The sequence below is a fragment of the Notothenia coriiceps genome, unplaced genomic scaffold (genome assembly GCF_000735185.1).
Source record: "Notothenia coriiceps isolate Sejong01 unplaced genomic scaffold, NC01 NC01_scaffold00026098, whole genome shotgun sequence".
NCBI lineage: Eukaryota > Metazoa > Chordata > Actinopteri > Perciformes > Nototheniidae > Notothenia > Notothenia coriiceps.
In genome coordinates this window covers 235,084-247,179 of record NW_011358799.1, presented here as the reverse complement: position 1 = coordinate 247,179, position 12,096 = coordinate 235,084, and the positions used below count along the sequence as shown (strand labels likewise).

General features: G+C 40.1%; 1 protein-coding gene across 1 annotated transcript; it reads left to right on the top strand.

Moving 5' to 3' along the window:
• The first annotated feature begins 3,101 nt into the window (after positions 1 to 3,101).
• On the top strand, positions 3,102 to 9,190 carry LOC104956514 (gamma-glutamyltranspeptidase 1). The gene is made up of 12 exons (XM_010784005.1): positions 3,102 to 3,274; positions 3,385 to 3,515; positions 3,601 to 3,690; positions 4,001 to 4,193; positions 4,539 to 4,699; positions 4,860 to 5,009; positions 5,463 to 5,599; positions 6,156 to 6,343; positions 6,517 to 6,644; positions 7,582 to 7,694; positions 7,777 to 7,890; positions 9,044 to 9,190. Exons 1-12 carry the CDS (start codon positions 3,102 to 3,104, stop codon positions 9,188 to 9,190), a joined length of 1,725 nt encoding a protein of 574 aa, XP_010782307.1.
• The last annotated feature ends 2,906 nt before the right edge of the window (positions 9,191 to 12,096 follow it).

Below are 12,096 nucleotides of genomic sequence, written 5' to 3'. Positions count from 1 at the left end.
TTTGGCGTAGCCTGCAAGATAGATATCAGAGTGAAATGGAAGTTATAGGCAAGTGCAAGAAAAACTCAAGATTTTCACTTCAAAGTGAGGAAAGGGAGGCATCTTTAATTGGAAAAAGGGTGACATCTGTTTGTTTTTTGTTTTATCAATGTAACCCCTTATACCCTAAAACACACAATACCTTATTGTGTCATTGCTTGTGTACCCATGTACATGTATAAGTTACAGAAGAAAGCTTTCATGGCTTTTACCCTCCAATACCCAATCTTCCTCCATACTTTCTCTCCAGGTCCTCTATAACTTTCTATCTGCATGTTTTTCTGTCTAAACATTTCATAAACATGTGCAAATAAAGCACATGCTTATTATCCATTGTGACACGTGATCTCAGATGACACATCATGTTCACATCATCACCAATGAGTGAAGCTGGTCATGGTAAACACCCTGTCATTACCGTTGACACACACTTAGTTAGCCAACTCTTTCTTCTCCCTTCTTTTTACCAATAGACTCCAGCGAAGGTAAGTCCACCTCCGGTTCTCCCTTTCTGACAAAAAAATATGATTGTTGTTTTTTGGGCTTTATGTTTTTTGATTTGGTTTGTCTGACTGGTTTTCAGCAGTACTGGCCCAATTGTCTCTTATCATGGTGAAAGGGTGTAGCATTGGCTAAAGAAGAACCCATTACATTTTTGGAGAAAATCACATGCGGGATACACTAATCGTAGACCGCACCGCAGCACTGAGACTGCTCTTCCTAAGGTCTTCTATGACATCCACTTAAACACTGACAGTGGCAGGATCTCAGTGATAGTATTATTAAATCTTAGCACTGCATTTGACACTGTTGACCACAACACATTACTAGACAGACTGGAAAACCGGGTCGGACCTTCTGGAACACTTTTAAACTGGTTTGAATCCTACTTAAAGGACAGGAAAGAAGTTGTTTATATAAGTAACTAAACATCTGAGAGAACAAATATGACATGTGGGGTTCCTCAAAGCTCCATCCTGGAGCCTCTTCTCTTTAATATCTACATGCCTCCACTGGCTCATATGATGGAAAACAACTAATTAAGTTAACGGCTATGCAAAGGACACACACATTTACAAATATTTACAACTATTGGTCCAGTTCAAGCACCTAGAAGATGTTAGAAAGCCCACACGTTTTACATTGTAAGCTGATAAGTCTGTTTGTTGATGATATATGTTTCAATCATTAATGCTCGCAGTGATTTGGTCCGTTACATGTGAGTGATGTCAACGGTGAAGCCGTGCCTGCGTGCCGGCAATATGTTTACTTTCGGTTTTGTTTGTAACGGTGGATAAATACAGTGAACAACCCGTTACACGACATCAGCAAGACCTTGAAGGAGCTGTCTGGGCTACATCGCTGACGCCAAGGCCCTGAGTTCTCGGTCACTCCAAAAACCAATGGCCGACCAGCCCTGCAGCCCATCCAGAACTAGAGGACAGCGAAAGTCAGCTTTCTGTGGACACGTGACAGTCAGCCCATCTGTTTGACTCCCTGATATCAACTACTTAGTCCCTACATGGGGCGGTTGATCTGATCTCTAGCTCACCTGATGAAGCCGCCTACTAACTACATCAAATCAGAGAATCTCCTTCTACAGCAGGCGCAGTTGGAGTCATTCCCATACAGTATGAGGTCAAAGCCCTAAGGTCTGATCATTCCCTACCAAGCAACAGTAGTTTGGGCTCTCTGTCTATTGAGTATGATAGGGAGACAAGACTTATCAGAGCTGGAGGAAGATTGCGAAGAGCTGAGCAGCTGAAGTCAGATTCCATTCATCCGTCTGGTTAGATCCCAAACATCCTTTGACTAAGCTTATCATCCAGTACTTCAATGAGATGCTCCTTCATCCTGGCCCAGAGAGGGTGCTGGCTGAACTGCGTCACAGGTTTTAGATCCTGCGGGGAGGGAAGCAATGAAGAGGTATCAGAACACCTGCATGCAGTGCCAGCCACGCCTTCTGTACCCAAGATGGCAGACTTTCCTTCGGCTTGTCGACGTCTGTGTAAGACACCTTTTTACTCAAGCAGCGTAGACTGTTTTGGTCCCTTCCCTGTTAAGATTAGAAGGCCGACAGAGAAGCGATGGGGCATACTCTACAAATGCCTGCACTTCGACCTCCTAGAAAGTCTTGACGCCAACGCCTTTCTCATGTCTCGTCGGCGCTTCATTGCCAAAAGAGGCAAACTCTTTGAGCTCCTATCTGACCAACTTCATTTGGGGAGCCAGGGAGCAGATCACGTTTTGCTTTAATACACCGAGTTCTCCCGTGATGTTGTTCTCAGAGTTGTACTACAGGGGCAGACGTGAGCAAAACTGTGCTCCAGACTGTACTTAAAGAAGATGGAGGGCATTCTGAATGCCAAGCCTCTTGGCTATGTATCTCCAGACATAGCAGATCCAGATTTGATCACTCCTAATATTCAGCTGATGAGACGTTACGACTCATCACTTCCTCAGCGTAGGTTTTCTTTAGGTTTTGTTGTGACGGTGGATAATAAGACGAGGGTGCTTTTTCATCCCGTTTTCTCTCGCCGTTTACTTGATTTACTGCTGATAATAGCTGTGCGTAAAGGCACAAGGGTGAAATTGTTTATTTGTCCAATTGTCAACTTCAACGTGTTGTTGGGTAGTAATGTTAATATCTATGGCAGTAGGCAGTATTTATTTGACTCGTCTACTGAAGATAAAAAGTGCTGCTCGAGTCCACTCCATTTCTGAGGTCTTACAATGGCATCCTGTCTGTCAGAGAATTTAGTTATACTACTGCTGGTTTAAAAAGCACTCAGACCCCACAGTCTGTTTTATTTTTATTTATTTTCTGGACTTTTTAATTACTGCTTTAAATGTATTTAATGTCTGTCACACAATATCGCAATGCTTTTACTGATTTTATATTTTTGTATATGTTGTAAAGCATTTTGAATTACCTTGTGTTGAACTGTATTGCATACACTTGGCCTGCCTTGTCTTCCTCGCCTTGCATTATATGTCCATTTTGCAGAAGAGGTCAACAGTTTAGATTCTGAGAAATTCTGTTTGATTTCCTGAGCAGGACAATGGTTGGGAAGTCCCTGATTGCAGGTCTGGTGGTCCTTGTGGTGGCCGCAGTGAGCCTGTTCCTGGGGGTGTTCATGGGCCTGGGGAAGAAAAACACTCCCCCTCCCCTGGACCACTTCTACTCAAAGGCTGCTGTGGCTGCTGATGCTGGAAAGTGTTCAGAAGTAGGAAGGTACAGCAATTCAGACTTTTGTTTTCCAACTGTGACACAGCGGTATACTGTGTATCTACATGTCTATAGGTGAGTCCATGCTTCTACTAAGTGTATTCTTGTGTTTGCAGGGACATTTTGAAGAAGAATGGGTCAGCCGTGGATGCTTCTATCGCAGCCTTGCTTTGTGTTGGTCTTCTGAATGCTCACAGCATGGGCATCGGAGGAGGGCTATTTTTTGTCATCTATGACTCTGCCACAGGTAAGTGTGCATTATTAGTAAAAGAAAAAATAGTTAACTGAGAAGAAACACAATCTGCTATTTATCCTAATCTTCTGCTCAACAGGAAAGGTAGAAACCATTGATGCAAGGGAAACGGCCCCCATGAACGCCACAGAAGACATGTTTGGCAACAACACAAAGCTTTCCCGTACAGGTACTAGCCTGAAGCTGTTTTGAGTATTTCCTAGGCAGAGAGGAGAAATATGTGGACTGCTAACTTTAAAGGTTTTTCATCTAATATTACATGACTCTAACGTTGTATCAGATAGACCAAGAGTGATTCATATTTGAGTTTCCAACTTATCCATCAACTTATGTTCCTTCATGCTTAACAACCTTTCTCTTCCCTTGAGCATGCTTCTGGTTACAGAGTTGTTTCTATTCTGGTCTACCAGTCTGACAGTTGACTGAAAAAAATACCTTTTAAAAAGTAAAATAGTGGTGCTGCTGTTTCTACATGACAGGTGGATTGTCCATAGCAATTCCTGGGGAGATCCGTGGTTACGAGATGGCCCACAAGAGGCATGGCAGGCTGCCATGGAAGGACCTGTTTGAGCCAAGCATTGCATTGGCTCGAGATGGCTTTCCTATTGGTAAAGCTTTGGCTCATGCTATCTCCAAGAGCAAAGTCTCCATTGAAGGAGACGCCAACATGTGGTGAGGGGGAAACATCATCAATGGTAGATTAACGTTTAATGGAGCAACTTTTATCAATCTATTCATTTAATTCTCTGTAAAAAAAACTAAACGCAGGATTTCCAAAATCTTGGCAAATTCTGCGTAGGAAAATTGTATGTTTCTCGAAAAATGTGACTATTATGGAGACAATTGTCTATAGTGATATACACACAGTGCTTGGTGCAGTCCTAGGTAGAGAGGTAGAGGGTGCGTGGCTTTTTTATGCTACCCCTTGGGGTTGCCAAAGCCGGATATTTAAACATTTCTATCAACAAAACACTAAAACTGAACTGGTTTTCTTCCTTTTCTTTTATCATCTTCCAGTGAGGTGTTTTGTGATTCTCAAAAAAACATACTGAAGGAAAACGACATTGTTAGATTTCCAAAGCTGGCCGAGACGTACCAAAGAATAGCAGAGGAGGGGCCTGACGTGTTTTATAACGGGTCAATGGCACAGATCATCGCCGAGGACATCCAGGCAGCAGGTGTTATATTAATTATTGTTCATTTTTGTGTTTATATACATTCAACCTATTTATTAGTTATTTTACTGTAAGACTTGGAAATTGGAAATACCACAATTACTGTCATTTGAGCATTATTCCTTAGTTTAATTTCACTCTGACACTTATGTGCTTGTTCTAGGAGGCATTATCACCCTGGAGGATTTGTTGGAGTACCAGCCTGTGCTCAATGAGAATCCTCTCAAGCTGAACGTGGGGGAATACACCATGCATGTCCCAGACGCCCCCTCCAGTGGCCCTGTGCTGGCACTCATACTCAACATAGTGGAGGGTGAGGAGCTTGGCCAAGTACTTGTGCAGCCATGTAGAAGAAAGGATGTCAGGTTTCCTCAGGTCGTCCCTGGGAATGTTTCTCCGCCTCTTTTGGAAGCAGAAAACAGAGCTACGACTCTGTTCTGTTTGCCAAATCTAATTCACCATCAACACCCAATCTGTTCAGGCAGACCATCTTTAGTCATGCCTTAAATAAAGAGTGGCATCATTAATTTCCAATTGGGGAAATATTTAATGTGTTCATAAATGAATCTGTAGGAACATGTTCCCATATTTGTATTGCTTTTCTGTTATTCGAATTAAGAGTTCCCAGTTTTAATGACCTGCCACTGACACTGACTGAAATGAATTTTTAGCATAATGATACAGAGGACTCAATAACTGATTAAGCACAGATAATGTGATTCTTTATCAAATGCAGAGACGTTTTTTCCTCATATTATTTTTACAGGGTACAACTTCACAGGCACAAGTGTGTCTACAGCTGAGAAAAAGATTCTGACGTACCATCGAATCGTAGAGGCTTTCCGTTTTGCTTATGCCAAAAGGAGCAGACTCGGGGACCCACGTTATCTAAATATTACCGATGTAAGCCTTTATTTTTGTATTATTGTTATGCGTCATAGATTTATTTTGGAGTTTTTTGGCTTCACAGTTGAATTGTACTTGCCACTGTGCAGTTTGGTCAGGGGCAGCATGTGCATTTGTTATCAGATTCAGAAACAATGTATTGATCTTCTGGGGGAAATTGGGTCAAGTTATAATGGCTTCATTTAAAAATAAGAATATATATATATATAAACAAAGCCAAGTTATGAGAACATTCGAAATTAGAATTAAGTATGAAAAGATTTGTGCATTGTATTAAAAGACAAATGTGTAACAATATAAAAATAATGCTGAAAATGGGATTGCCTAATGTTTAAAATGCAAGTCCAGTAGGATTAAAGATAATTCTTAAAACTAATAATATTAATAAATCATTTTAGCTAGAGTAGTTTCAAAGTTGATTATATTTTCTTCTTCAAATTATTACAGTTACTATTACTGTTTTGTAACTCTGCTGTTGTTTGCCATTTAGGATTTTTCAATCAAACTCTCAGGGAACTGCTGCTCTGAGGCAGACTTGTTTTTCTCTCCTCAGCTCGTCCTAAACATGACCTCAGACTACTTTGCTGATGGCATAAGAAGTAAAATTACAGACGACACCACCCACCCAGACAGCTACTATGAGCCGGACTACTTTGTCCCAGACGACCACGGGACGGCTCACCTGTCGGTCATAGCTGAGGACGGCAGCGCTGTGGCGGCCACCAGCACCATTAATTTATAGTACGACGTTTTCAGAGAAGCACATTTGGGTGCATTGGATAGTGCAGTAATACATCTAATGGATTATTATTACTCCTCCTGAAACTGCCTGTCAGAAAGAAAACACTTCAGTTGATTATCATCTGTGACATGTTTGTGTTAATAACTATTTAAAAGCCGTTTTATTTCTCCAGCTTTGGTTCCAAAGTCATGTCGAGATCAACTGGAATCATTTTCAACGATGAAATGGACGACTTCAGTTCGCCACACATGACCAACGGGTTTGGGATCCCTCCATCACCAAACAACTTCATTCAACCAGGTGTGGCTGGACTGAGTTATCACACTTGTTTTACACCAATCAATGGTTTAGGCTAAAACTTCTACACCATCTTCGTTGATGAATAGCAGTGTTAAAAACAAAAAAATGTTTTCACAACCCCAAAAGGTTGACTCTTTCTCTGTTGGGGATGATGCAGAGTTGATGCTTTCACCAGCCTTTTTATTGTTCCTGGATTTGTCAGTGTCACGAACACTGATAGCTTAAGCTCACTATCAGCCTCCTCTTCTTACACTTTAAAGCATAAGCCAATTCCAACTGTGTAACCCTGCTGTAACTTAACATTTTTCTTTTTTTGTCAAATTCTTGTGGCTGTTTTAAGCTTTCAAAAATTGACTTTATTAATTATTAAATATATTCATAATTCAATCAATGGTAAATCCAAGGTAAAAGTTCAAATATGATGGTGTAAAATTGTCTAATTGGGCGAAAACTATATAATAACCTTTTAGCATTGAGAGGTTTGAAAGAAAAGTAGCCTGCTGCATCTCCTTTTGGATCTGTTTTCAGGCTTAGAACATTTTGCCTTTGAGGGTAACTTTTACCAATCACAGGTCACTTTTGAAATACAATAAACTCAATAAAACTTGTGTCAACATCGGCAAAGCATGTTATAGATTGAGAGAAAATGTTAGTTATAGTTTTTACTTCTGTTAATTGTTAACCAAAGGCTCCAGGCTGCGGCTATGTGGCTAGCTTGAGCCTCAAATTACAACATGTCATCGTAAAAGGCTTCACAGACCCATTTGTTTGCAATGAAATAAATAACTAGTACTTTCACATTTGACAGTGCTTGTCTGGGAGGGGCTTAGGAAAGAGAAGAAAGGGCTGTATTTTGTGTGTGTTTGTTTTGCATTTTCCCCAAAACTTCCAACCCCAGCTTTAAGCAGTTGTAGCCCTATTTTTCTATCTGTTGCAGGCAAAAGGCCGCTGTCTTCCATGTGTCCTACTATCATCTTCGACAAAGAAAACAAAGTCAAAATGGTTGTAGGAGCGTCTGGTGGTACAAAAATCACCACAGCCACTGCACTAGTAAGTCTGATTAATTCACACGCCATCCACCAGACACACAGTCAGTTATTTAACATTTTAAAATGTTTTCTGACTGAAACAGGTCATCCTGAATTCCTTGTTCTTCAATTATGACCTAAAGAAAGCTGTGAACGAACCGCGCGTTCACAATCAGCTCAACCCAAATATGACAGTCGTGGAGCAGGGCTTTGAAAAGGTGGGTTTTGCGTGGAGACATTTAATGCAAAATAACATCTGGAAAACTGCTAGAAGGGCCAGGACACCCTCAGTTGAAATGTGCAGTATTTTATTTAGCATAACACTGTTTTTTTGGAGTGATTTATTAACGTACAGGCAAACTTGAAACCTACATAAAACATGACTTATTAGGTAGTGATTTGGCTTTAGTTTCTGAAATTGTATTCAAACATCGCAATGCAAAAACAATCCGTTCACCCATCCACTTGCACTTTTTTTGTGAGCTCTGAGTGTGTGCTAACAGCTGATGTGTTGGGACATATTGCGCTGTCGGGCGTTGACCTATCACGAAGCGTCATTTCTTGACTGGCAGCAAAAACAACCAATCACAGCAGTGCTTCTCTGGCTGGCTCTGTCCAATCATAAACAAGACGTGTTCTCCCTAAAGGAATACCCTTTCCGTCCAATGTGAAATGCTGTGGTGTTTTCTGAAATGCTGTTGTGTTTTCTGAAATGCTGTGGTGTTTCCTGAAATGCTGCGGCGTTTTCTGAAATGCTGTTGTGTTTTGTGAAATGCTGTGGTGTTTTCTGAAATGCTGCGGCGTTTTCTGAAATGCTGTTGTGTTTTGTGAAATGCTGTAGCGTTTTGTGAAATGCTGTGGTGTTTTCTGAAATGCTGTAGTGTTTTCTGAAATGCTGTGGTGTCTTGCACTTCAGGGCCACCGTACCCATCAGTATTTGCTAACAATTGCTAATAAGCACTAGAAAACAAAGCAGGGGAAGTTAGGAATGTATTGCTTCTGCAGGTATTTGACCTATTGATGGTGCTGGATGAATTAAATATATCCTCTGGTAACCATGAATGTCTGCAAATTCTAAGCCATGTTGCTAACATCTTTCTGGGGGTAAGACGTTTGTCAGTTGTAGTTTGATAAAAACAAAATAATAAAATAAGGACTGTGGGTAATCTCAGGTAGCCAGGTCGAGATTTATTGAAAGAGACCATAAGGCCAATATCTTAAACACTCTGCAACTCACACCAAAACAATCTGGATTGATAAATAGCATAACAAGAAAGAGGAAAAATTGGTATCTTTGATTTTGGCACGAGCCATCTCTTTAACCCTCTGCACTGTACTCTTTATGTTTGTGTGATGATGATACCATGGCAGAGTGTTCTGGAAGGTCTGGTCCAGAAGAACCACATCACGCAGCTGCTGCCGACTCCAGACTCTGTGGTCCAGGCGGTGGTGCGGCAGGGGGAGCGTCTCTGTGCGGAGTCCGACCCCAGGAAAGGAGGCTATCCGGCGGGATACTGAGCGTGACTTCAGGACCTTCTGTTCTCCTCAAAGACACTCGGACAGAGCTTCAACACAAACAGGTGCCTGCACTGGAGACTCAAGCAGTATTTAAGCCATGAAGACACAGCCACCACTTACTCAAACATGGAAAATGACTCCAATTCAAAACCTTTTTTACTCAAACTCAGTAATTCAGCATTTATATTCTTCCTTTTTGGCATCATTCTTTGAGGTTTTAAGTAAAATAACTGGTAGTTTGACTCTTGGATCACCACTACTGGGAACTGGTGATTTTTTTAAGTATGTCACAGTATTGGACATATTGAAAAAACAACCGAATAAGTATGAATAATTACAAAAATAAAATAAATGTTTTTTAGGTAAGAATCCGAGTGGATGTAGGTCGTCAATGTAGTACCTTCATTTTATTGTCTTAGGAAAAAAGCTGTTGTCAATAATTGGACAATTTGTCTGAGAAAGAGGGGAGTTGGTATCAACCATCAATTAAAAGCTAGAGCTTTACCAAATAAATAAAAACACCTCAGGTTGTTTGCCTGTTTTATCAACATGTCTACCTAAACTTTTCTTCTGGTGTAAGTTGATCCTGAAAACAAAGAGTATAGAAGAAACTGAACGTGTTGTTTTCTACCGTGACTCTCTAATGAAACTATTAGTTTTTGAATTGTAAATGTTTAATATTGAGTAGAGGTTAAGTGAACGTATAGTATATTCTGAAAAATACATTTGCAGATATATTTTTCTAAACATGCATTGTTCTTATGCCTTGTTTGTTGCCATGCTTGTTATTAAACATTTTGAACAAAGATGTTTTATTTTACCACACGGACCCTCTGGGTATTTCTGTGCTCACTGCTAAATGTTCTTTTAGTCAGATTTTGTTCTTCTGTGTTTTTAATGAATCTCATAGGAGGATGATTAGAGACACATGTGAGAAATGTATTTGAAGTATAAGTTTAGTCGCAATCCAGAATAGTTTTGCTTAGATAAATGTCAATTGAGTCACTCTCTATCCTCAAAGGAGGTAATATAGGTTTAAGCATGTGAGGCACTGATGAAAGTATTACAATTTCTATATATTTGCACTTTTAAAACAGGGTGCTTGTGATTTCAATGCGGTTAACCAAAAATGTTCTATTACAGCAAGACTGGTAAATCATTGTTTTCACTCAAATACAAATTCTAAAGCAACCAGGACTGAAATCTTAAGGGTTGGCACTTTAAAAAAAGAAAAGTGAGAACTCACCAAGTGTCAGAAAACACAACCCTCTCTCTTTTCCTCCATACCCAAATCTCTTAAAAAGGGGCTGCAACGGATCTGATACAGACTGATCCAGATTTGAACACTTCTATGACGTCACCGAAGTGGCGCTATGGCTATTGGGCCAACTCCACCAATCAGGAGGAGACAGCCACGGACATTGCCGTTCGAAAGCGCTGGAGACNCACACAACCAAACTAGTTTTTTAGTGACCAAATAAACAGCAATGTTCAGATCATTTACTTATTCATGTTTTAAATAAAGGTGAATGTATTATTGTATTAATATCACTCTATAACCATTATAGGTTACATAGTCTATCTGTTAATTTTGGCTGTCTTTTCAAACTAATATGGTCCCGACGTCCTCTACAGTGGACATACTGTAACATTTTAAAATAAAATAAAATAAAAAAAGTCTAGATTGCAAGATGTTTTTTTAAGCCTAAATAGGTAGGAAATCACAAAAAAAAAGGAAATTGGAAGACACTTTTTTTCCTCTGGTCCCAGGAGGTTATACAAAAATTAAAAAGCGACACAAAAAAGGGAGCGAAAAAGTCAAGTAGCACTGCTTTCACCAATGACTACATTTCAAGAAAAAGCAGCCGTTTTTGAGTGTTGGTTTGAACAAGACTAATGCTAGTGACTGCACACCATCAACCACACACCACTCTCTCATAAATATATACAAATAGAGTCTCCTTAATTACATATACCAATATCGTTGTGTTTTGTGTGCATGCATTTCTACAAACAGATGTACTGCCTATGCATCAGGGAGATCTGTTTAGTAGTTATCACAAGAAATGTTTAATCGAATTTATACAAATAAATACTTTTTATATTTGTTAGTAAGTTGGTTCGTGGAAAGCCTATTCTTTTAGATAATCACTCTTTAAGTGGGTGTAATTATTTCATTATGTCCCCTTCAAGCACTGAGAGACATTTTTATCTGCTTGAGGGGTTCAACTGTGAAGAGTACGAGCACTTTAGACCATTTGTGACACATTTCAGGAGACAGATAAATGCAACATGGCTGACACTTAGCGCCTTTTGATTCTCTGTGAACAAATTGTGCAAATATATGTCTTACATCCTTTGTTTAAACTGTGGGAGATTTTGGCAAGTTGCAAGGCGCCGCTAATAAGTGTTTCTCAAAGGAAGCACACTGACAAGTTGAAAGGTTTCTGAAGTACTGCAAATTCCTGTCTGACTGTCAGATAAACAATACCCAGAACTGAGGCGTAGAGAGGTTAAAGCATGTTTTTCATTATATTATGTTATTTTATAGTGTGAGTGTGTTCATATGAGAGGAGTATTATGTGAATGAGAAGTGATGTCGCTCGGGGTTGAATGCTGTATAATAAATGTGCATTTTATACATGCGTGTGCAAGAATGTATTTACCCCTGCATACCTATGTGTGTGTGAATGTCCCCATCTGTGAATTGATTACATTTAACTGTTTGTATTCTGTGCTGCATTAGCATTCAACACACACACACACACACACACACACACACACACACACACACACACACACACACACACACACACACACACACACACACACACACACACACACACACACAGACAGTCAGTGAAGGCAGCAGCCAGGAGGAGAGAAAAGCAGGAGAGAAGAGTGGA

Coding starts and splice junctions, on each gene's coding strand:
- LOC104956514 (XM_010784005.1), top strand. CDS start 3,102: ATGGTTGGGAAGTCCCTGATTGCAGGTCTGGTGGTCCTTGTGGTGGCC. Junction 5,600..6,155: donor GTTATCTAAATATTACCGAT/GTAAGCCTTTAT, acceptor TTCTCTCCTCAG/CTCGTCCTAAACATGACCTC. Junction 6,344..6,516: donor ACCAGCACCATTAATTTATA/GTACGACGTTTT, acceptor TTATTTCTCCAG/CTTTGGTTCCAAAGTCATGT.